The sequence below is a fragment of the Microcebus murinus genome, chromosome 7 (genome assembly GCF_040939455.1).
Source record: "Microcebus murinus isolate Inina chromosome 7, M.murinus_Inina_mat1.0, whole genome shotgun sequence".
Taxonomy (NCBI): Eukaryota; Metazoa; Chordata; class Mammalia; order Primates; family Cheirogaleidae; genus Microcebus; species Microcebus murinus.
In genome coordinates this window covers 23,775,033-23,800,716 of record NC_134110.1, presented here as the reverse complement: position 1 = coordinate 23,800,716, position 25,684 = coordinate 23,775,033, and the positions used below count along the sequence as shown (strand labels likewise).

Below are 25,684 nucleotides of genomic sequence, written 5' to 3'. Positions count from 1 at the left end.
TCTACTGAGAGTGGAAAGAAAGATTAAAGAATTTTTTTGGTGGTGGAGGTTGTACTTTGGAGAAATTGAAAAGTGAACTAGGGAGAGTGTCAGGAGAGACTGACCTCCTGTGACCAGACTGGCTTGTGGGCTTGGCATGTGGTTGTCTTTGGGCGGCTGAGTTACAGCCCTTCTCACACGTAGGAAGCCTGATCCCCTCTGGGAACACAGGAGGATTGTGAAGAATCTTGTTAGATGGACACGCCAGATACATTTTAAGTTTTTATTCTTACATCCAGGCATGCTTAGATAATCCAGCTTTCTTTGTTCTTTGATTGATCTCTGACTATTAAATCAATAACTTTCTGGTTAGTTTATCTCCTTGATTGCGAAGGGGGATTAATGTTATCCAGTGAAGTTTCTATAATTTCTGGAGACAGCCAATTCATCTAACTCAGGGACTGAGGCCTCGGGTTCTTAGGAGAGCGTAGAACTGTTAAAATCGCTCCCATCTCAGTACCAAGCCCAGGAGCAGCAATAACTCCATTCATTCAGAGCTACATTTAACATCAACAGGAAGAAACAGACTGCAAGGACACCTGGAAATGCATCCAGGAGGGATTTGGTTCATTCCAGTTTGCTGAGTATCTGCTGTAAGCTGACACTGCGCTAGACCATGAGTGCACCCCTGTTCTTGAGAGGGTGAGAGGGTCCCCTGTGCTGGGCTGCGGCAGAGGCGACACCGCCTGTGACAGGCGTGCACCCGGGTGCTCGGGAGGACCACGGAGTGACTGGAGGCACCGTCGGAAGAGGTTCTCTAGGAAGCAAATTTTGAGCAGGGTCTCAAAGGATGAGATCCCTCTTGCATGAGTTCTGATTCCCCCAAAACATGTAGGACAGATGAATGTGGAGGGGATTTCTCAAGGAGAGACATTAACGTGGAGCATTTATAGGCTAATACCTAAAATAGGATTAAACACACATTGACTGAGCACATTTGGAAGCAGGGATACAGCTGTAGGGAATAATAAAGGTTTAAAGTCTTAAGCTCTTTTTAAAAAATTTTTATGTTTTATTTTAGAGACAGGGTCTCACTCTGTCACCCAGGCTGGAGTGCAGTGGCACAATCTTGGCTCACTGCAGCCTCGAACTCTTGGGCTCAAGCCATCCTCCTGCCTCAGCCTCCTGAGCAACTGGGACTACAGACCTGTGCCATGGCACCTGGTTAATTTTTAAAATTTTTTTCTAGAGACAGGGGTCTTGCTCAGGCTGGTCTTAAACTCCTGGCCTCAAGTGACCCTCTCACCTCGGCCTCCCCACACGCTGGGATTACAGGTGTGAGCCACTGTGCCAGGCCTATTCTTGGGATCTTTTTAACCTAGTAGCTCTGGTCATTGAAAGGCGTTTGGTCCTGGCATAGCAGTTGCTCCCTTATGCTGGGTGTTACCGCTACTTATTCCACGAGGGACCCCCTCTCATTGACTCACAGTTTGGCATTTTTTTAAAAATGTGGCAAAATATACATGACAGAAGTTTCCCGTCTTAACCATTTTTAAGTGTCCGGCTCTGTGGCATTAGGTACATTCACATTGTTGTGTAGCCATCACCACCATCCATCTCCACTTTTTGTCTTCTCAGCTGAAACTCCAGACTCATGAAACAATAACTTCTCATTCCCCCAGATTTTGCATTTTGAAGAATACTTTAAGCAGAAATGTTGCAGCCAGGTTTAGAAATGTCATTTGCTATAATATATAAATTGGGGGTGATTCACAAGGTAGTTTGAAACGAAACAGTTTTTGACTAGTCTGACCCCAGTACATTTTGGCTGCCCTTTTTTACTAAGAGCTGAGAGTAATTCAAATAAGTCTTCAGAAAAATCTGCCTTAGTCTGAGTTTTCTGGAAAGCAGAGGCTGAGGCACGTTTCCACGCTCAGGCTTCATTGGTAGGTGCAATCTGAGGGCAGAAAGGCTGAGGGGAGACGGGACAGTGAACGCAGAGAAAATAAGGAGGAAGACGGCTTGCTCGCCTCGGTTGCCTGGAGGTTGTGGCCAATCCACGCAGCACGCGGCTGTGTTAAAACCTGTTGCCGTCCTTAGGTCATGTTCCTGTCTTGAAGGACCGGTGGCTCTTCAGCTCGCCACAGGGGATGCCAGCGTGTAGGGTTAATTTCTATGCTTTCTGCCAAGTGGAAAATTATCACTGGTCTGAGAGCCCGGCCTGGTTAATCCAACTTGCACTGGCTGACGCAGGAAGACAGACGAGAGAGTCTCTGTGTGCGGTGCACATCAAAAACAGAGCCAGGAGTAGTTTTAAACACTGTTCTCATTCTGCCTCTCGGTCATCTTTCTGTGCAGGATAACATGGGCGTGCCAAGACAGGCAGAGCTGTTCACACACACACCCAACCCCATGGGCTTCTCGGTAAATGGAGCCCGGGAAGGAGTCTTGGGCTGGGGTGACACCCGGCATTCTCCTCACGACGTGGGGCCCCATGCCCGATGGGGTGCCATCAAACCCTGCTGGCATTTTCCTACTGCAACAACCATTGACATCTGGATAGTCACTCGGTCTCTTAATGTTGTGTGAACCCCACAACTACCCCTGAGATGGCCAGGGAAGGTGGTGACAGTCCTCACTTAACACAGATGGAGCTGACAATAGCCAGGCTTGACAATAGCCAGAGGCAGGTGCAGCCCTGCCCCTGCCAGGGGCTTGCATAGAGGCAGGCAGGCCAGGGCCATGTGGAGTCAAGGAGACTTTGGGAGGGTCGTCTGTGGGGCGGGAGGGGCTTCTGGTAATTATTTTTCCTGGTCCTGAGAACAAACCTCAGGAGAGAGATGGTGGTCCTGCTCCTTCCTTGGACATGACACTGTTGTGTCCAGATGAGAGGTGATGTGATGCCTGCATCTGGGGCCAACTCTGCAAGCTGTTGACAGTCGCGGAGCACAAAGTGGGGGGTGACTGGTCCTGATGGCTCCACTGGCCCACTAGAGGCAGCAGATGCCTCTGGACTTGCTTTATCACTGACTGCCTGTCACCCAGGAGATAAGCTGTCCCTGTTGCTGACATCATCTTGTTTTATATCTTCCTTTCCTTACAACCAAAAACATCTTAGTATCACAGAAATGATCAGTGATTTGCTCATGTTACAAAGCTTAGGAGATTTGAGACTTCAACTGAGGTTTTGTGAATCTGAATCTAGCGTTCTTTCTGTCACACTGATGGGTGAATTCTGTTTCCAGTACGTTTGGGCAGGATCTGCAGGGGCTGACCCAGCCCCCTCCCACTCTCGGTTGCCTCCGTCTGGTGTGCCTGCTTTGCTAGTGGGCGGCCTTGCGTGTCTCCCTCTGTGATCAGTAAGACACAAGGACGTCCATTTGGCAGGCTTTGACATAACTTTTGCCTTCCTGATAAAAACGCTTTGGTGCCACTCTCCTCCGTGCTTTCCTGCCTTCAATGAGGCCATGAAACCATCCTGTGACGGGAGGGAGAGGCCTGCCTGGCACTAGGAGACACAGCACTGAGGCTGGCCAGCACTCTGGGAGAGATTATCTCCCCATGTGTTTAAGCTGCTGGAAGTCTAGTCTCTGCTGCCTGCTACAGAAAGCACTCTTAAAAGAAACAGAGCTCAGTGAAGTTTACCAAGCTAATGTCCTACCTCCCAGACTATGAGGCCCTGAGGCCGAAGGACTCTGGCAAGGAGGATGGCCGAGAAGGTGGGGCTGCACGAGGGAGGTCAGGCTACGAGGACGTGTCCTGGAGCAGGAGGACTTCTGGGGGAGAGCGACCCCTGCAGTGTCATCCCTGCTACAGTCCTGAAAAGGTGTGCAGAAGTGCAGTGCATAGAGACTGGGCAGTTGCCCACGTGGCATAGCTAGCCCTGTCCTCACTGGTTTCTTGGCCCCATCTCCCTTTCCAAGGAAAGAGCTGGGCCCTCATTCTGCCCCCATCCTCAGCCAGCCTTCCTCATGCAGCCCAAGTTGGCCTGCGGCCAGGAGACTAAGCTGCCGCCCCTGCCCTCAGGCTCTGGAACATCTCCCCACACCCTTCCCTGAATCCAGAAGTGATCAGAAACAAAGCAGCCTGTTGGGCCAGTTCACCTCGACAACCTGAGGAAGGAAATGGAAAGGTCCTTGTATTTTTTCGCATGTGGTCCATTGTGAATCAGGATTTATACCCACTGCTGGGCACTGCCTGCCTGCAAAATCATCATTATTATAACTGGAAAAGGGTATTTTTTTTCAATCATTAATCCTTAATAGGAGAGGAGATAAATGCTGCCTTTTGTTTTTAGAGTCACATAGATTGCTGAAAGTGAACTTGGATCATGTGTTGAGCTCCTCTAGTGAAGTCCTGGAGTTGGGAGTGTTTGGGGTTACAGGGTGGACACTGTCCTGGCACTGAGGTGTGTTTTCTCTTGTGGGAGTGTGAGTCCTGCCCCTCGCAGATCTTCCTCTGGACTCAGAATGCAAGCCTTCATTCAAGTTCAGAACTTGCTGCTTCCCAGCCCTGACACCTGGGCATGCCACTCAGCCTCTCTGTGCTGTCATTTCTTCATGGGGACATGGTTGTCCTCCTGCTCTGTTATTTAGGTCCCTCCCTGTTCTGACACTCTGTGGACAGCTCCAGAGCAGTGTCTCACAGTTCACCAAGCTGAGAGACAGAGACAGAGACAGAGAGAGAGAGAGAGAGAGAGAGAGAGAGAGAGAGAGAGAGAGAAAGAGAAAGAGAGTCAGTCAGTCTCTTCCTTAACAGTTTGTGCACAGATGTCAGGACTGACCTATACTGAGCCTGGGTCATGCGATTGTCCCCAAATGCTGACAACCATGGCGCAGAGGGATGGAGGAGGATTGTTGGCTTGGCCACATGAATTTTCCTGTCCCTGGGTGTGTGTCAGAGTGTGTGTGTGGTAGATCTAAGGACCTGATTGGCCGGGTCTGGCCCATTCCTCACCCAGGCCATGAGGACCACCCATGTGTACGTGTGTGCACAGTCAAAAGAGGCTACCCAGGGAGCATTTTATGTGAAGGAGTGCCTTTGGTGAAAAATGCCACGTCAAGTGGTTTTGCCTGGTTGTTTTTATCCATCTTTTTGTCCACTGGAAAGGATTCCTGGTAGGTGTCTAGGCCTGAAGTCCTGAGGATGGTGTTTCTCATCTGAGAGTTGATTCCACTGCTCTGAGGGACACGTGTTCTCACCTTTGGTGTTGGCCCTGCTTGCGTTTTCTTCTAATAGATACATGCCACCTGATCCCACATCGTCTTATCCATAAATGAATCGTGGTATTTACAGGCAGTGAGTTTATTTTCTGGTTTCGTGTGTGTGTGTGTGTGTGTGCACGCATGTGTGTGCACAAGAATGTATGTGTTTTCAGATATTTGCAAAGCAATCACTTCAATAGTGCCGGTAAAGTAAATCAAATCATCAAATCAAAGCCTATGTGATGACCCACATCTTATGGAACAAAAGAGAACAGAAGCTTACCACCAAGATAAACTGGGATTTTACGTTTTGAATTTTGATTTTAGGTAATGGGACACTGATTGGAGCCTCAGCAAATGTCGTTTGTGCAGGGATAGCAGAGCAGCATGGATATGGATTCTCTTTCATGGAATTTTTCAGGTACTTTTAAAATGCATTTAAATTTCTGCTTAACTATCTAGTTCCTAAGCTTACTTAATTAAAAAGAAAACACCAATGCCCAACGCAAACTGTTAAAACACCAGGATAAGCATCTTTTAGCAATTAGAGACACTTTGTATAGGTGAGGTTAGCACAGGAAAAAAACAAACACATTAAAAATGTATTGCTGGGATTAGATGTAATACTGACAATGATTCAGACATTCTGGATGATTTAGGTTGAGTCAGGAGGTCAGGAAAAGGTTGTGGGCGTGCCAGGTATTTCATATTGCTGTGTTTTTGAAAATTCCAATGGGGGCTTGTGCCTTGGCTGTCCATGAAGATGGTATATAACAAGAGGCTGCCATCCCCCTACTGGACTGCACAGCAGAAAAAAGTCCCTGCTAGCAAGGACCCAGACTAGAGCTGCAGTATCTCTGCAGGGTAGCATGGGAGTGGGTTCCAAGGGTTCCAAGTTTCCCTGCGTGGGCACCTCTCAGGAGAGGTGGGGCCCATGGTGGGGGAGCATGCTCAGGAAACTTCTTCCTGTTTAGACTCTCATCTGCTTCTGGTGCCTACAGAGGGGACCCTGCTGTGGGGGGGGCTGGGTCCACTCTGGGGTCCTGATTGCCTGCCTGCCCCTGTTTATATGGCACAACTGCACATCGCAAGCAGGTGAGTGGGCAGAATGAAAGCCGGTGGCCGCTGTAAAATGGTGCTATCAAAATGAACTTCATTCATTTGGTGTTGAGCAAGATTTCTGTGGAGATTCTTTGTAAACTCACAGCTCAGTGTCTGCACAGCGATGGTTCTCAGAACCAGCCTTGGGTACAGATTTGTAACTTCAGTGCTGGCTGAGTGGCAGAGGGACCTGCAGCCTGTGGAGTCTGTGATCCCTGCCTCAGGCACTACTTCCTGGGGCTGGGCTTGGGAACAGAACCCTGGCCGTCATACCCAGGGGAGGACCAATAGCAGTTTCTGCGTATAATAGAATTTTGACTTTTTTCAGACTTATTCTATTGGCTGTTTCCATAGTTCATAAGAAAGTAGTAATACTTGGTAATTTTGCTGAGACGTTAATTCGAATGACAGTCCTGGGCAGCTTGAATGTGGGAAAAGGCGTTTGGATGGTGAGGGAGCCACGAAGGATGCTGAATGTGCATCTCCCGGCAGGACCCTGGGCACTTTGCTGCCCCTGCTGCTAAGACACAAGGTTCAAAACTTGATGCTCAACCAACTTCTTTCTGTTTAGACTCTCATCTGTTTCTGCTGAGTATAAAAAGAATAATTTCATCACTTAAACAAGAATTCTCTTAATGAGAACAGCAGCCATTATAGCAAATGTAGCAGTGGCCTTGCAGGGTGGCCCACCTCACACTGCCCCACAGTCAGGGAGGGTCCAGACCCAGGGCACAGTCAAGGAGGGGGGTCAGAGACAAGTGGCAGCAGGAGACACAGACTTGGGCCCCACAATTCCAGCAACCTCTCATTTGGGCCAGGCCCCTAATTTCTGCAGAGCTGGAAGGCTGGCTGTCCTTCAGATGCCTTTTATCTCTTCATTTGGTGAAGCATGTGAAACACTGGCCCCTCTATTTTCTGGGGACCCATAGACTGGATTTCAGAGAGCAGGAAGGCTTCATGGCCAAGTTGCAACACTGGTTGGTCTCACAGGTAGGCACAGGAGGCCTGGTACTAATATTATGAGAAAATTTAGGGTAGTATTACACCCAAGTCTGATCTTTTCCCCAGTATCACTTTGGAATAGTGATCAGGGAATCTGCCCAACTGAAAGGGCTGGTGTCCACACCACCCAGGACACATGAAGCACCTGCGGTTCAGCTCTAGTGGGTGATGCATGTGTGCCCTGAACTTTTCACATAGGCCTTGCGTTTGGTATGCAGTGTGTATAACACCATGCGAGTGTGCATGCAGTTACAGTGGTGAACTGCTAGGATGACATTCAGGAACTTGGTGGCCTCAGAAAGCTTGGGCAAGACTGCTGGTTGTCTCCTGTAATGCTTGTTAGCCCCTGGCCTTATGGATCCCATCCATCTTCTTGGATAGAGAAAGAATATCTCTGTGGTCAGCTGTAAAAGCTGTGCCTCATTTTGGCACGGTTCCAGTTCTTCTTCTAGCTCTGACTATCCTTCTTGCAAGGTCCTTGCTGTGAAAATCAGAGCAGTTTTCCCAGGATCTAGTCATCTAATTGTTGTAGGGCCCTTATTTGCATGAAGTGCTTAATTTGCAATTGAAAATGCACAACTTTCACTTTTATCTAACTCATATAAAAATTTCTTTCCAAAAAGGTGGCTTCCTACGACACACAATGGTAACTTCCTATGATACAAAATGGTAACTTTCTGCTGTATTTTAAAAAATAATCATTTTTCTGATTATGTAGATATGTATTCATGGATATTATGTAAAAAATTATGCTGAAATAAATAAAAAAATAAAATATAAAAATAACCTATAATTTTGCTACCCAGAAATAACCACTGATAATAATTTGGTGTGTTTTCTTACATTTCCCTGCCTACTATATGATACATATTTATTTTTTAACAAAGCTTTTTAATCACACTGTGTCCTACCTTTTATTCTTCATAATATATTGTGAGCATTTTACCAGGCCATTAATTATTCTTCAAAAATGGAATATTTATGCCTACAACATGTAGATACATCCCTGTTTATCTTACCCTGAGGCATTGAGGTTGCTTCCTGTTCTTTGTTGTCATAATCAATGGTGTGATAAATACCTTCACAAGTAAAACTTTGTTGCATTTCTGATAATTGAAGATGAAGTTCCTGACTTATGACACTGGCTGAATGAATGATGTTTTACAAACCCAGGTAAATATTGGCAAGCTGGCACCCAGAAATGCTGCATTCCACTCATGCCATTGAGCCTCACTGCTAGAACTCATCACTGCTGTTTTAAATGCTCAGGGTTCATCTGGCTGGCTAACAATAGATTCCTGTTTTGTTTTAATTAATTCTACTGAGATGAAACTCTTTCCATATAAGTATTGGATATTTACATTTCTTATTTTGTAAACTTTCTATTCATATTCTTTGCCTATGTCTTTCTCGTGAGAGATATGAATTCTTCCTATTTTTCGGAAGCTTTCTTTGCATCTCCAGAAATCAGTTCTGATATATATATATATATATTGTGACTATTTTTTAGTTTATTTTTGTATTTTAAATTTTGCAGAGGGGCTTTTAGATGTTCTCTAGTCAAAACTGATACATGTTACCTCTATTTTTACCTAGACTTTTCTTGGTTTTATTAAAAAATTTTTAAATTAAGCTGTTTCTTTCAACATAATTGTAGATTTATGTGCAAGATATAAGACAGAGAAATCCCATGAATGCTTTGCCCAGATACTCCCAACAGTAAACTCTTGAAAAACCATAGTACAATATCACAACCAGGATCTTGAAATCAATGTAGTCAAGGCACAAAAGAATTCCATCACTGCAAGGATCCCTCATGTCGTCTTTTTATAGCCACATCTACTTCCCTCCCACCTTCCCCCCCAACTGATCTATTTTCCATCGCTAAAATTTTGTCATTGCAAGAGTGCTCTATAAATGGAATCATACAATATGTGACCTTTCCGATTGGCTTTTTTCACTAGGCATTATTGCCTAGCGATGCATCCAAGTTATTTCACATATTAATATTTTATTCCTTTTATGCATTCCATGGTATGGATGTACCACAGTTCATTTAATAATTCATGCATTGAAGAGCATCTTAGTTGTTTCCAATTCGGGTTTTTTTTAAATAAAGCTGCTATGACATTTTCTCCCAATCTGTAGATTATCTATTCATCCACTTAACAGGTTCTTCTACAAAGCAAAAATTTTAAATCTTAACAAGGCCCAATGTGTCAAATTTTCCTTTTATGTTTCATGTTTTTGGTGCCAAAAGCATGACAACCTGAGAACTCTTTGCCTAACCCTGACACCCAAGATATTTTTCTGGTTTTTTTTTTCCCTAAAAGTTTTATATTTTACATTTAAGTTCATGTTGCATTTTGAGCTAATTTTTGTTTAAGGCGTGAGGTTTAGATCAATGTTCTTTTTTTTTTTTTTTTTTCCTGTTCCCTATGTATATTGCATGACTCTGGCATCATTTGGTGAAAAGGCTATGCTTCATCCATTGAATTGCTTTTGCAACTTCATCAACAATGAGTTGAGCATGTCTTTGTGGCTCTCTTACTGGGTTCTCTGTTCTGGTCTGTGGATCTGTGTGGTCGTCCCTCACCAGTACCACAGTGTTTTGGTTATTGTAGTTGTACAGCACTGCTTCAAGAGAGAAACAACACACTGGGTTACAATTTTATCAGGATCAGAAATATTGGAATATACAAAGAATTTAAAGCAACCCTAATATAATTAGTGGTATTGAGGTTTGCAAATAGTTTCTTATAATTATTTTAAAATTTTGTCTGTTTCAGTGGTTGTTACCCCCTTGTCATTTCTTACCTGTGGACTTATTCTTGATTTGATCTGTCTAGTTCTGTTTTATTTTTCAAAAAATAAGATTCAGATTTATTTATTAGGTATAGTTTTCTATTTTCTATCTCATTAATTTCTGCTTTTATCTTTATTATTGCCTTCTTTGTACTTTCTTCTGGTTTACTTTGCTGGTCTTGGTCTAGTTTTTTTGCATTGCAAATTTATTTCATTTATTTTTAGTCCTTTATTTTATTTGCCATAAATGTTTAAAGCTGGGCTTTTCCCTCTGACCACTGCTTTAAATGTGTCCCGTGGATGTGATGAGTAGTGCTTCCTATTGTTATTGTTTTTAGAATTTCTGTATTTTCGATATGACTCGCCTTTCATCTGTTAGATGTTTAATAGAAGTTTTTTCCATTTCTATGTTGAAGAATGTTTTTTGTTTTAAATTTCTTGTTTAATAGAAGTTATTTCTGGTTTCTTTGAGACCAAATTTTATCATGTTTTATGTGTGCTTGAAAAGAGGGTGCACTCTCTATTGTCACTGTGTAAACTCATACGTTTATAAAATCTACCCAGTGGTTACGCTAGGTTGTTTATATCCTTATTTAGTTCTTGTCCACTTCATCTGTCTTATACTAAAAGTTGCATGTGGAGTGTCTCCCATTATGAGTGTCTTTCTATTTCTCCTTGAATCTCTTACTGTTTATTTTTGAAAGGTAGTTACTGTGTTATTTGGTGGCTACATATTTATTACTGTCCAATCTCCACTATGAGTTGGAAATTTTTAGCCCTGATCAATATCCCACTTTGTCATGCTTGGTGCTCTTTGGCTTGAATTCTACTTTGTCTGATATTGGGATCACAAACCCTTTTCTTAGCTTTCATTCTTTCTAAATCACTTTGTCTTAGGTGTGTCTCATATATACAGTATATTGTTGGGACTTACTTTGTGAACTAAAATAAAAGTATCCTTTTCTTTTTTTCTTTTTGGAGACAGAGTCTTGCTCTCTTGGTGGGCTAGAGTGTAGCAGTGTCATTATAGCTCACTGCAACTTCAAACTCCTGGGCTCAAGCAATCCTCCTGCCTCAGCCTCTCAAGTAGCTGGGACTACAGGGGCACACCATAACACTTAACTAATTTTTCTGTTTTTAGTAGAGACAGGGTCTTGCTCTTGCTCAGGCTGGTCTTGAACTCCTGAATTCAAGCAATTTTCCTGCCTCAGCCTCCCAGAGTTCTAGAATTACAGGTAGGAGCCACTGTGCCCAGCCTATCCTGTTCTTTTTTTTTTTTTTTTTTTTTACTGTAACTTATTTATTTATTTATTTTAGAGTATTATGGGGGTACAAGTGTTAAGGTTACATATATTGCCCATGCCACCCTCCCCCCTCGAGTAAGAGCTTTAAGCGTGTCCATACCCCAAATGTTGCACATCTTACTCGTTGTGGTTGTATATACTCATCCCCTCCTCCCCCTTCCCACGCTCCCGACACCTGATAAATGTTGCTGCTATATGTCTACTTAGGTGTTGATCCGTTAATACCAATTTGCTGGTGAGTACATGTGGTGCTGGTTTTTCCATTCTTGAGATACTTCACTTAGTAGAATGGGTTCCAGCTGTATCCAGGAATATACAAGAGGTGCTATATCACCATTGTTTCTTAAAGCTGAGTAGTACTCCATGGTATACATATACCACATTTTATTAATCCACTCATGAATTGATGGGCACTTGGGTTGTTTCCCCAGCTTTGCAATTGTGAATTGTGCTGCTATAAACATTCGAGTGCAGGTGTCTTTTTCATAAAGTGACTTTTGATCTTTTGGGTAGATGCCCAGTATTGTTCTTTTAATAGATGAGTTTAGCTCTTCCATGTTTATTGGTATGACACATTTTTGCCATATGTTTTCATTATATTTTTATGTATATTATATTTTAGTTGCTCTATGTTATACTGTAGATCTTTTTTTGCTCTTTTATTTTCTAAAATTTCTCTTCATAATTAGGTTTATATTTTGTTTTTGTGATTACCTTTGTTCTCATGCCTTTTCACATGCCTTTAGTTAATCTTAAATATCTTAAAAATCTTAAATATCTAGAGTATCAAAGGATACTCTATCTTTAGAGTATCCTTTGACTTCTATGTCTTGCCTATATGACCACTGATAAGTTTATTCTACAGCACGTTTCTCTTCCCTTCTTTCTCCACTCACTTACTAATTGAATCATTTATGCTCTCAAAAATATTAATACAACATTTATTCATTGTTTTCCCACCCCCGGTCCATGCTTATTTGTCTTAGATGTACAATTAAGTCTAATTAGATACTCATTATTGGTGCTTTTACTGGTGTTCCTGGTCTTTTGGCAGGTAAAGTTAATCTTTAAGAAGAGCTCCTGAGTACAGTATTCCCTGAGTTTTTGTAGGTTTAAGACTGTGTTTCTATATCCTTAACATTTTAAAGAGGGCTTGGCTTCATATCTAATAAATCCTCGGTTCACACATACCTTCTTTGAGTTTTGTGAAAATGTTGCTCCTTTGTTACTTCATCTGTGTGTGTGCTTGGGCAGTCTGATGGCAGCCTAATACCCTTACTCTTGTAAATTATTTGATCATTTTGCTACAGGTCTGGAGGATTTTTAAAATTTGTCTTTTAAGTCTAATAGTTTAACTCAAATATTCCCAGATATCCCATGGACCCTTCTAATGTGTAGGATTATGTTTTTTTTTTTTTTAGTTTCAGAAAGGTTCCTTGGATCATAGTTTTAAGTATTTGTTATGTTTTATTGTTTCATGGATTTTTTTTATGTTGAATCTTACTGGCTTATGTTTCATTTCATCTGTTCCCGGTGTGTATGTAGTCTGGCCACCATAGCAATCACCATGGCAATGCATCCAACATGTGGAACAGGAGTGTGTCCCAGGAGGTGGGAGGGTGGGAACAATCGTGTCCACCACGTACCTGGGAGGTGTGAGGAGGACACTGGGGAGGCTCCTGCCTGCTCATGAGTACCTGCCACCTCAGGTGCCCACGCTGTTGGTGCCTTTACTCTCCGTCTTCCCTGGAAATTACAGATGTGCAGCTGCTCTGTTGGATTCCCTTACTTTCTCCAGGAGCAAACTTTCCACTCCTAGCAGCCTGCTCCCTGAGCACTGCACAGTAAACAACCTTCTATTCCTGTGAAGATAAAATCCCCTTTTTGAATATATTAAGTTCCAGCCTGTATCTGGATGCATTGCTGTTTCCTTTATAGTCTTAGAGCTGGTACTGTGTGTGTGTGTGTGTGTGTGTGTATTTATTTTATGGTACTTCTAATTTTAAAATATAGTAAGACAACTCATTGTTTTTATTTTTAGTAATCATCTATCCAAACTTATTTACTTTCAAATAAACTTTTAAATCATTTCATCTAAATAAAACATTGAGAGTGTGACTAAAACTGACATCATACTGAGGGAGCATCCTAACATTTGGAAGCATGATTTGTTTCTGCATTTATTCAGCTCTTGTTTTAACAAGGTATTTTATCTTGCTTTAATAAGGAGTTGTTTCTTCTTATAGGTTTTGCATCTTCATTATTATTTTTGTTGGGCTACTGTAAATTAGATAGTTTTAATATATGTCCTTTTCTTACTGTTTATTCGCAACAAAACTGATCAATTGCTTTTATGTTTGTCTTGAATTTGGCCAATAGTTTTGATTCTCAGATCATTTTTAAAAATTAAATTATGTTATATTGTCTTAGGGATATAATCATATCATCTGTAAATAGGTTTTTACCTTTCTTCTTAAGTATTTATACTTTTTAAAAAAAGAATTTTCTTTTTGTATTTCATTTATCAGTCTCTAAAACAGTGTGGAAATAGTAGTTATTGCAAATATTCTTTTTTTCCTGCTTTTAATAGACATTGACTCAGCATTTTACTGTTTAATTTGCTGTTTGTTCTTGGTTTTTGCTAGTTTGTCCTATTTCAGTAGTTTTTTTAGTTTTGTTATGCTTTTACTGTCAATCCTACATTTTATTACATACCATTTGGTAATCTATTAATATAATTATGATTTTTTCTCCTTTAATTTAGTGATATAATGAATCATATTTTATATTTTATAATATCAAATATTTCTTGAATTTCTAGAATAAGTCCTATTTGGTATATTTTCTTTGCTTCTGAAAGTTTTTTGGACTTATTTTATCACATTTTTGTATCTATATTCATATGTATTCATAGATACATATGAATATATATCTATATTCATATGTATATTGAATCTATATTCAATATACATACAATATGTATATTGTATCAATATATATATTCATATATATAATCTATATTCATATATTCATATTCATTGGTCACTTTTTTTGTGCTCTGTCAGAGTTTTAAGGTTGTGATAGCTCATCAAATGAATCAGGGAAAATCAGAGAACTTTTCTTTTTTTTTCTTTTTTTTTAAAGGCAGGGTCTTGTTCTATAGGCTAGGCTGGAATCTCAAACTCTTGGGCTCAAGTGATCCTCCTGCCTCGGCCTCTCAATTAGCTAGTACTGTAGGTACATGCCACCACAGTTGGCTAATTTTTAAAACTTTTTTTTTTTTTTTCTTTTTTTTTTTTTTGAGACAGAGTCTCGCTTTGTTGCCCAGGCTAGAGTGAGTGCCATGGCGTCAGCCTAGCTCACAGCAACCTCAAACTCCTGGGCTCGAGTGATCCTTCTGCCTCAGCCTCCCGGGTAGCTGGGACTACAGGCATGCGCCACCATGCCCGGCTAATTTTTTATATATATATATCAGTTGGCCAATTAATTTCTTTTCTATTTATAGTAGAGACAGGGTCTCGCTCTTGCTCAGGCTGGTTTTGAACTCCTGACCTTGAGCAATCCGCCCGCCTCGGCCTCCCAAGAGCTAGGATTACAGGCGTGAGCCACAGCGCCCGGCCTAATTTTTAAAACTTTTTATAGAGACAGGACCTCACTATGTTGCCCAGGCTGGTCTTAAACTCCTGGCCTCAAGCAATCCTCCTACCTTGGCCTCCCAAAGTGCTGGGATTACAGGCGTGAGCCACCACTTCTGGCCTAAGCAGGGAACTTTCTATATTTAACTTGGAACAGTGGAATTGTAAGTCCATTTCAATCTGATGTCTTCTAAACTGGTAGATTGTTAACCAGACTTCCAGTCTCCTCACTGGTTGTTGAATTCTTTAGGTTTCCTAAGTCAAGTTTAGTAATTTATATTTTTCTAGGAAATGACTTGAAACTTTTTAATTGTCCTTGTATCTGTAGTCATATCTCCCTTCTCAGTTTATATATTCTTATACACATGTGTGAACACACATACACACATTTCTTATATTTTTATACTCAGTGAAACTTCCTAGAAGCTTATATTTGTATTTGTGATTTCAGAAAATAGACTTTTGGCCTTTTACTCTTTGTATAGTTTGTTTTTGTTTTTTTACTATATTACTTACAATTTTTTATCCTAATTCATTTTTCTTGCCTTTAAACAATGATTTTTGGGGTTTTTAAATATTTTATTATGTTAAACACTTATTTGTTTTCATCCCTTTAAAGGCGAAAAGTAATTAAAAGATGTGCATATTTCACTCAGTACAACTTTTCCACGTCCCATGACACAGATCAGTTTGAAATGTCTGCTTGTGTTTGGTGTGAGAAATGGATAAAACTCATCTCTTATAAGATGGTTAGGCAGTTCTCCAAAAACTCTTTATTAAAGTGTTTGACTTCACCTCACGGATTTAATATACCACCTTTATGATAGAAATAAATCCCTGTGGGGTTTTGAGCATGTTGGTGGACATCTATTGTGTTTTATGGGGTCAGTAGCATACTGTGATGTGTAAATTATTGAGGCATTATAGGATGTTTTACTATATGGCAGGGCAAATATCCCTGCTCACTTTTCTTTTACAGTGTTTTTCTGGCTATTCTTGTTTATTTTTTTATTTCACATGAATTATAGAACCAGTTCCTTTGGATTAATTTAAAAACCCAATTATTGTTTTGATTAGGATTATAATAAACCTTAAATTAACATCAAGAGAATTAGCATTTTTATAATATGAAGTTTCCCTATACAAGAACATATTGTTGCTGTTGTTAAATTATAATTTATATTTAAAATTTTTCTACATGTATATTTTACACAGCTTATGATAAGATTATTCCAACATATATTGCTCTTATAGCAATTTCAAATGGAATTTTATTTTTCATTATATCTTCTAACTGGTTGCTTTCATACATTGAAGCTATTGACTTTTGGTTATTAATTTTATATATTTTATTAAATTTCTTAGTTTTTACATTTAATTTCTTGGTGATAGTTTTGACTTTTGATTTCTAATTTTTACATTTATAATTTTTTTCTTCAAGATCATTACATTGGTTAATAGCATGAGTACAAGGTTGAAATAATTAGGATGTTAGTGGCTATCCTTGTCTGCTTCCTATTTCCTTCTGTATTTCTGTTTTAACTATAAATCTATAGAGTGTTTTTCATGATGAATGGATGTTGAATTCTATTACTTGCCTTTTAATATTTATGGATATGACTATATGATACTTCTCTTTATAAGTATTAATATGGTGAATTATGTTAATTGTTTGATATTGAACCATCCTTGCATTCTTGGAAAAAACTACATTTATTCATAATGTATTTTTAATATGATATGAGTTCAGTCTGCTAACATTTTATGTAGGAGCTTTGTATTGATATTCATAAGTGAGTTAATGTGTCATTTTTATTGGCTACTCTGTTAGATTTTAGAGTCAATGTTATGTTTCATAAAAGGAGAGAATTTTCTTTAGTTATTCTCTGGAACAATTTGAATTGCATTGGACTTAGCTGTTTTTCAAGGAATTGGTAAAATTTTCCCTATAAAACCATCTGGACCTGTTACTTTTATTTTGGAGGGGGGTGGAGTATCTCTTTTATAATTTATTTTTCCTATATCTTCTTTAGAACTTAGCCTCTTTAGGCTTTCTATCTCTTTTTGGTGAGTTTTGTTAAATTATATTTTCATCCAGGTTCTCATGCGTATTTGCAGAGAGTTGTGCAAATTAGTCTCATATGATTTTAAAAAAATTCTCTGATACTCTACTACCCCATCAGAGATGAAGGACTTCTAGGTCACCTGGTAAATGGATAAGCATAGCTACTCCAGGGTGGAGTGGGTTTCTCCCCAAACCCAGAAAGTGGTACCAAGTGTTGTACTTTTTCCTTAGAAGGCAGGGAAGCAAAATATAGTCACAGTGCTGTGTATGCCTTTGCTCACTACCTCACCCATGTAAACTTTGTTTCCTGCATGTTTGTGAGAGTGACTCATCCCCTCTGCAATGCTTATGTCTTATTAAGCATCTAGGGTCACTGCTACTTTCTGCTCTGTAAGTCCTTTAAGCCTGAGGTCCTGAGAGACCATGTTGCTCAAGTTCTCTAAGGATAAAATCCTGGCACACCTGAGACACTTACTTGCCCTGGCCTTGTGAGACCTGTGTGTTATTTGCTTATGAGAGAAAAATACATTTGCTTGCTGAAATACTGTGTGATAGTCCCAGGGACTATCGACTTCTTTTGCAGTACAACAATCTTATACAGAGGGCAGCTGCACTTGGATTCTCACCATCTGGTTAAAATTCCATAATCTTTGTTCCAGGAACTATCTATCTTCTGCATCAGCTGAAATGAGAGTTAGGTGGGAATGTGATAGGCAAGTGCTTTAGTGCCTGCTATCTGTAGATTGGGGATGCTAATGGGAGATGCTACCATTGAACTTGACTCCCTGATTTCAGTAGAGATTCTGGGGGTCTGGGTGCAGGGATGACTATAGCCACAACTCACATCTTCCACCCTTCCTCTGGAACCTCTCTGTTGCTGCTGTTGTAAATGCTGAAGCCAGCCCCCTAAATGGAGTCTCTGTGGCCCTTGCCTCTGTAGCTAGTGCCCAAAATTCCAGGCAGGTGCAAAGTTTAATGGACAAAGCTTAGGCCATGTGCCTTGCTTTAGCTGTAAGGGAGTCTGAGAAGTAATCATCTGATGCTTCAAATTCTAGGTAAGAGGTAGTAAGACTTCTACCAAGTCCTTAGGTGTATGCTCTGTTTTCTCAAATTTCTGAAAGTATCTTTCATTAGTCCTGATCTATCTGTCATGTATCTATTATCTATCCACCTATGATCTATCTATTGCCTATCATCTATTTATATATCTATAATCTATGTATCACCTATCATTTATTTATATTTATCATCCATCTGTCACCTGTCATCTTTCTTTCTCTCAGTCATCTATCTATCTTTCTACCTACCTATCATCTACCCTAAAGCCACTGCCTTTGTTGTGGGCTTGTCTTACTCTTCCTTCACTTCTAAGTCAACGGGAGCTGCTTGTTCATGCTTGAATCCTGGCCCTTTTCTCTTGGTTACTGTTTCCCCAAGTGTACCTGTAGTTTCTCTTGGGCAGCTCCCAGCTTTGTGTCCCATTAGTAATCACATCAGCGGGATGGCTCATCTTCAGTAGTGCCTTGTGCTATAGATCACCACCAATCCAGCGCTGGAATTAATTTGCATGCTCTGACCTCACTTTACCTATATTTGGGTTAATTTTTTAGTCCACCACTCACAAAAGCAATGTAAAATGCCTAAGAAAAAAATCAACTTCAAGTCACAAGGACAGTCCAGCAAAATCTATTTAGAGTCATAGAATTTATAATAAAAGTAGAGCCTTGTGCTATAGATCATCTTATCCATTGACCTTATTTCAACTGTCTTAGTTTCTATATATAAAGAGATTATGAAAAACTTACCAGTTTGTAAAAAGCAAAAACATCGATGGCAAATAATTTTCAGAAATTTGAATTTATATTTTAAAAAATGATTTAAATTCCTAATGATTAAAACAATATAATTATGCTTATTTTAAATATCTTGATATTCAGCTCTCTTACAGTCTTTTAATATTGCATGGGTTTTCCACTAAGCTGTAAATAATATATCCTCTCTTTCCAGAATTTAAATGATTTTGTTTCTACCTTCCAATAAGCTGGACATTTTTTAGCAAATCCACAGCATCATAATGGCTTCCTTTGTATTCTACTCAACCAAATGTGGTTTTTTTTCCCTCCCTTAAATGACTCATGAGAACTACAAGTAATACATAATAAAACACCCAATAGTATAATTACTTGCACATTGGATTTTGCTGGCGTGTTAATTGTATTCCCCAGCTCTGTAGCATCCTGTGGAAGGTGGTATCATCCTGAATTTGCTTTTACTATTTTAAACTCAGTCTTTTGGGGAGCTTGTGTGGAGGGGACAGGAATCGATTTCCCAGTGAGGGGTGGTGCTGAATTTCCCTGTCAGATGTTAATGGAAGAACCACAAAATGAGTGCTTTGTGTTCAAGTAAGTTTGAAAAATGTCCGCTTAGACAAGGCTAAGCCCCTTCTTAGTGCAGAGCACCTCAGAGTGTGCCTTGCTAACGTGCCTCTGAGTCTTCAGGCAGACGCTGCGCTGTGCGGAGCTTCCACAGCTGTCCGGCCGCTGGTGGTTCATCCTGATGGACTTGTCTGCCTGCTGGCCTTGCTGCCTCCATTTGCAAGGTCATATCCACGGAGAGTGTGGGCCAGTGGGCTGCTCTGAGTTCCTTTACCAGGAACGTGGAGCTGAGGACTCTGGCTCCAGCCACAGGAGGCTTGAACACTGGAGTCCACACGTGCGAGTCCCATGTGCTGAGAATGGAGTTAGCTGTGCAGAGTGGGGCTAAGGGGAGAGGGGAGCAGAGTCCAGGCCTTGGTTCCAGCCTGTGCCAAGCACCAGCGTCATCCCTGACCTGCTGCTGTTGTCTGTGGGGAGCAGGGGTTGAGGGCCCTGCCTCCGGGCTTGAACCTTGGTCCTACTGTGCCTGGGGAGGTTCCTTGACTCTGTGCTTTGTAAAGTGAGGCTATAATCAACTGCTGTCTCATCATGCTGTTGCAAGTGGGAAATGCAGTAACTATTTAATTTAGGTAAAAGCACTCTCAGAAAACTTCCTGATACAACAATGCACCTTCCCTGACAAGAATGCTTAGGGGACAGTTTCTGCTGTCTCCCAGAAAGCTTCTGTACAAAGGGTAGGGAATTGTTTACCATTTTTGGTGAACTTTAGCATAAATTCTTATGGTTTTATATAAAAAAGCTCCCAGTGATGGCTTCTGTGGATTCTGTGTATTTACATGGAGGCTGGATTTCTTGGCGATCTTCTCAATTCTCACACCCACTCAGTAGTGTGGAATTGGGGAGCCGAAAGTCATTTCATTTCCTCCGCTGTGACATATGATAATTTAAAAGGTAACTCTGTGGCACAAATTCACGTTGTGCGTTGTGAAGCTGAAGTAGAAAGAGGCTCTTCCCTCATCTCTGCTGGTCCTTGCTGACTGCCTTCCTTGGGGACTGGGCCAGACCCGGCTGGCCACCAGTGTGGGAGTAAGAGCAACCGCTGCTGGAGCTGGGCATGTCCCCATGGGGCTGCAAGGTGTCTCTGAGGAGGAAGCAGGAGCAAGCTGAGGTCAGAGGTGGGGTTAGGAGCACCACGGGCAGCCAATGCTGGCACAGGAGGGGGCTCACATGGAGGCCAGGGCTGTGGCCCTCTGGTGCCTAGTTGGCTGCAGTCTTATGTGAGCTCCCTTGGGCTCTCTGGGCTCTGCTTGTGGCAGACACCCACAGCAGCCTGCGACCTGCTCTTTCCCTCAGCCTTCCCTCCAAGTGGGGTAGCTTGGGCCCCATGTAGCTGTGCTGTCTGCCTAAAACGTCCTCCCAGTCCACTCCCAGCCCTTGGACCCTTCCCTGCCTCCCTTCCTCTACTCAGCTTTGAAGGGAGTGCAGGCTCTTCCCTGCAGAAAGTGCTGGGTACTGACGGCTCCTCTGTGCGTTCGCAGGGGCCAGCCTTTCTGCTGTCTCTCCCTGTGCAGGTGGAAACAGCCTGTCCCGCTAGGGTGGGAGCCCTTCAGGGTGGAAACCATATCCATGCTTGCCTCTGGCCCGTGTGCTTGGGCACACAGTGGCATCTGCCGGGCTGAGGTAGGTCTGGCGGGGGAGGAACAGATGTGCACAGAGCACAGCTGGGGCTGCTCTCCTTGGTGCCGGCCACGCGGCAGGAGGAGGCCGGCCATCCTTAGAACAGACTCACCAAGCAATCACTTCTCAATTAGGACAATCATCTAGAGTTGGTTTTTAATTTTGTCTAATGTAATGGTTTTGTCATGTAATGATAATGTAATGATCGTTGATTATTCAAATCACAGATCAGCCTTTGATTAAAACTGCTAAATTCCTAATTGATTCCCAACGGGGCCACTCATAAGTAGAGAGAAAAAGCATTATCTTCATGGATGGAGATTTTTGTGCCATGCCACCTGTGATTAACGGGGTGTGGGTGAATTCACAACATGGCCCCAAGCCAGATATGCGGTTGACAGTCCCTTGAGGTCCTGCCTTCAGCAGAAAGGCGGCAAGCAGCCCCCTCCTGCAGGCCTCCGTGTGGCCGCGCACCTGGCCCGGGTGGAGAAGGCTGTGGAGAGTGTGCTGCTTTTTAAGGGGTGAGCTGTGTGCAGAACAGAGCTACCAGCCAGCCTGAGCCGTGTCCTCAGACAGGCCAGCTGGACAGCGTCGGCCTTCGGCAGGCACCTGGGAACCTGGATTTCAGGAGGGCTCTCCTGTTCCCCAGGTGATAAGTGTGGCCCGCTGTGCATCGTCTCTCTGTACAAACAGCGTGGTCTGTGCTGAACCTGCCTTCTTCTGGGGTCTGGAAGTTGGTACCCACCGGGTTGAGGGTAGTTGTGTGATCAGCTCCAGTACAAATTGGGTTTTGACAATTTAACTTTGCATAGGTCTGTACCACCCTGTTTTAGCTATTTCCTCCCTTCCCGTCAGCAGGTCTTCATTTACTGCCTTAAACACAAGGCCCTGATCGTGGTCCCTTATTTTGTGCATCACATCAAAGGCTGCACAGTTTGTAGCACCTCAAAGTTTAAAAATATTCGAATTTTTCATGATGTATTTTGTTACTAGAATAGCTAGGTTATTCTTTGAGCTTGTAGAGTGTAAGACGTGTACATATATTATTATTCATCGTCTAAAGTTCCTGATGAGATTCATTATCTTATCTCATTCACATTTGTATACACTTTGAGCTCCCTAGTATTGCAATGTAAACCATTTTGTTGCTTCAACATGCTTTTTCAGTGAGCCTTTTGATTAGAAAATAAGTCAACATTACATTTCATTTTCATTTTTGTAGCCATAGAGAACTAATTCATTGAAAATTTCAAAGATATTTAACAGTACTGTAAACTAATATAGAATTTAGAGTTTTTCTGGGAGGAAGAAAGAATACTAATTTTGGTAACTGAATAAAGGTATTTCTTGGTAATATTTATTAGTCATTTAGATGTCATCTAGAAGATGCTGAAATAACTGATTAAAAAGGTAAAAAATATTTTTATTATGTTAAATTTTTTTTCTTTTGCTATATGGTTGGAGTATTCCCTTTGTCAATTGGTTGTTTTAGTATTAGGCAAACATGGCCTTAAATTAATTTTTATCTATGACAGATTTAATATTTGTGGAAAAATTAAATAATTATCATTATAATAGCAAATAAAATAAGCACTATGATCAGTATATGACTTATTCAGACAAGTCTGCAACCTGTCTTCCGATCCTTCCTCTTTCTCCCTCTTCTTCCTTCCTTCTTCTTTTTTTTTTTGAGACAGAGTCTCGCTTTGTTGCCCAGGCTAGAGTGAGTGCTGTGGCATCAGCCTAGCTCACAGCAACCTCCAACTCCTGGGCTCAAGTGATCGATCCTCCTGCCTCAGCTTCCCGAGTAGCTGGGACTACAGGCATGTGCCACCATGCCCAGCTAATTTTTTCTATATATATTAGTTGGCCAATTAATTTCTTTCTATTTAGAGTAGAGACGGGGTCTTGCTCTTGCTCAGGCTGGTTTCGAACTCCTGACCTCGAGCAATCTGCCCGCCTTGGCCTCCCAGAGTGTTAGGATTATAGGCATGAGCCACCACGCCCGGCCTCTTCCTATTTTTTATATTAGCATATAAATAAACAATGCTTATGAACTTATACTAGCAGATGTCAAGAACTGTTATAAAACTCTAATAATTAGGACAGTGTGGTTTTAGTGCAAAGATAGAAAAACTTACCAATGGAAAAGAATAGAGAGCACAGAAACAGACTCAAACTTGTAAGGCTTTCTGATATGACAAAGGTAACACTACAATTCAGTAATGAGGGGAATAATTTTATTTTTATTATATGGTACCATGTGGATTAGCTGTCTATATGGAAAGAAAATGTACTTTGGTCCTTATCTCATTCTACATACAAAAATCATTTCTATATGAATTATAGATCTAAATGTGAAAAGTAAAATGTAAATATTTTAAAGGAAAGCATAGAAAAGATATTAGCAAACTTGCAGTAAGACAAAATTTAACAAACAGGGCTTACAAAGCACTAATGATAAAAGGGAAAAAAGACTATATTGATGACCTTTTTAATCATCAAATATTACCATTAAGATAACGAAAAGACATGTTACAAAGTGGGAGAAGATATTTATGGTATATATCCAACAAAGGCTTTATAGTAAGATGAGATAAAGAGCTCCTACAAAACAATTTGAATAAAATCCAAACCCCCCAATAGAAAAATGAGCAAAACAGTTGACTCTCTTTCAGAAGAGGATATCCAGTAGATAGTAATCACACGAAAAGATGCTGAATTTCCTTAGCCACAGGAAAATTACAATTAAAATCACAATGCTGTATTACACCACACCCATCTGAATGATGAAATTGAAAAAGATGAAAAGTAGCAAATATTGGTAAGGGTATAAAACAACTGGGACTCATGTATATTGCTAGTGGGAAAGTATAATAGATGGCTCCATCTCTTGAGAATGGCTGAACAGTGTCAATTATGAAAATTTGCTTGCCTTATGAACTCACAGTCTCACTCTTAGGTATATTCCTAACAGACATGCAACTATATTTTCATGTAAAAATGTTCATAGCAGCAGTAAAATTCAGATATACAATATACAACAATATGGAAGATTCTAAAAATATGTTGAGTGAATGAAGTCAGATACAAAATAGCATATATTATATGATTTCAGTTACATAAAGTACAAATATAGGAAAACTAATTTGTACTGTTAGAAGATAGGATAGGGATTACTCTTGGGGAATGTGACTATTAGCAGAATCACAAGGGGCCTCTGGGTGCTGGTGATGTTATATTTTATAACTTTGCTAATTTTCTGGTTATCCATTCATGTGAATGTATGATATGTGCACTTTTTTGTGTGTGTGTTCATACTCTTTCCAGGGATTGAGTGTCCTTGGGCTGGTCCCTGCTTTTGTAACTAAAATTGTGTTTGAACACAGCTGTGCTTCCTCAGTGATGTATCATCTATGGCTACTTTTATGGTGTAACAGAAAGTTAAGTTGCTAGATCCACAGTACTTCCAAATGTGCAAATAGGTTTTGTTGAGACACAGACAAAGGGATATTATACTGCATATGTAAGTGCATGTGTGTGAACATGTGTGTATGTGTTGGGTGTGCATGCATGCACATAGACGCATGTGTATATGAATGTTTATGTGTGTGATGTGCATAGTGCACATAGGCAAATGTGCATGCGTACATATGAGCACATATGTATGCATGTGTGAGTGTGCTTGCACGTGTATTGTGCATGCATATGTGCATGTGTATGCACATGAACCTGTGTCTGTGTGCACATCAGTGTGCACATATTCATGTGTGTTATTGTGGATGTATACATGTGTGGCCCACATATCTGCATCTGTGTGTATGTGCATGTGTGAGTTATGCTTTGGTGTGCACACATGTACACCTGTGTGAGTGTGCATTCATATGCATAGTTGTTCCTGCTTGCATGCATCCATGTGTTTTCATGTGAATGTGCTCATGTATGTGTATGCGTGCATGCATGTTCATGTGTGTATTTGTGTGGGTATACATGTGACACTGTGTATGTATGTTGTATGTGTGTGGTGTTCCAACCAAAGATTGCCAGTTAAATTTCCCTGCTAATATGTACAAGTACTTGTCTGAATTAACATTTCAGGAACAGCAACAGCAATAGCAGAAAACAAACTATTCTTGCTCACTTTGGGTAAAATAAATAACCATCTTAAGAATGGGAATAAACTCTCCAACACATAACAAACAAATGAAAAAACTGCTACTTCTCCCAAATTGTTATGGAGTTTGGAAATTGTGTCCTTTGAAAGGAATTTTGCATTTTAAAAATAGCAATTTACAGAATAGCAATGATAAATCGTTTGAGACATTGTTTCAAAATATTGTTGTTTTCTTGTTCAGGGAGAGAGCCTGCATCTCCCTCCAAAGAGAACAGTGTGCGTTTCTCTCTTGAGCATCCTGACCTAGCAACCCCAGGACAAAATACTCACATACCGTCTTGATTACTTATGTTATAGCATCTTAAAATGTTAATCCCAAAGGCATTTGCTGCTTAATGTCTGTAACTGGGAAGAATAACCAGA

At 40.9% G+C, this 25,684-nt stretch overlaps 1 protein-coding gene across 1 annotated transcript in view; it reads left to right on the top strand.

Moving 5' to 3' along the window:
- Window positions 1–25,684, top strand: part of OCA2 (OCA2 melanosomal transmembrane protein) — a 270,600-nt gene that overhangs the window by 190,044 nt on the left and 54,872 nt on the right. The window contains exon 22 of the mRNA XM_020289059.2: window positions 5,511–5,604. Within this exon, the coding sequence (XP_020144648.2) occupies window positions 5,511–5,604 (94 nt within the window). The remainder of the gene's footprint in view (window positions 1–5,510; window positions 5,605–25,684) is intronic.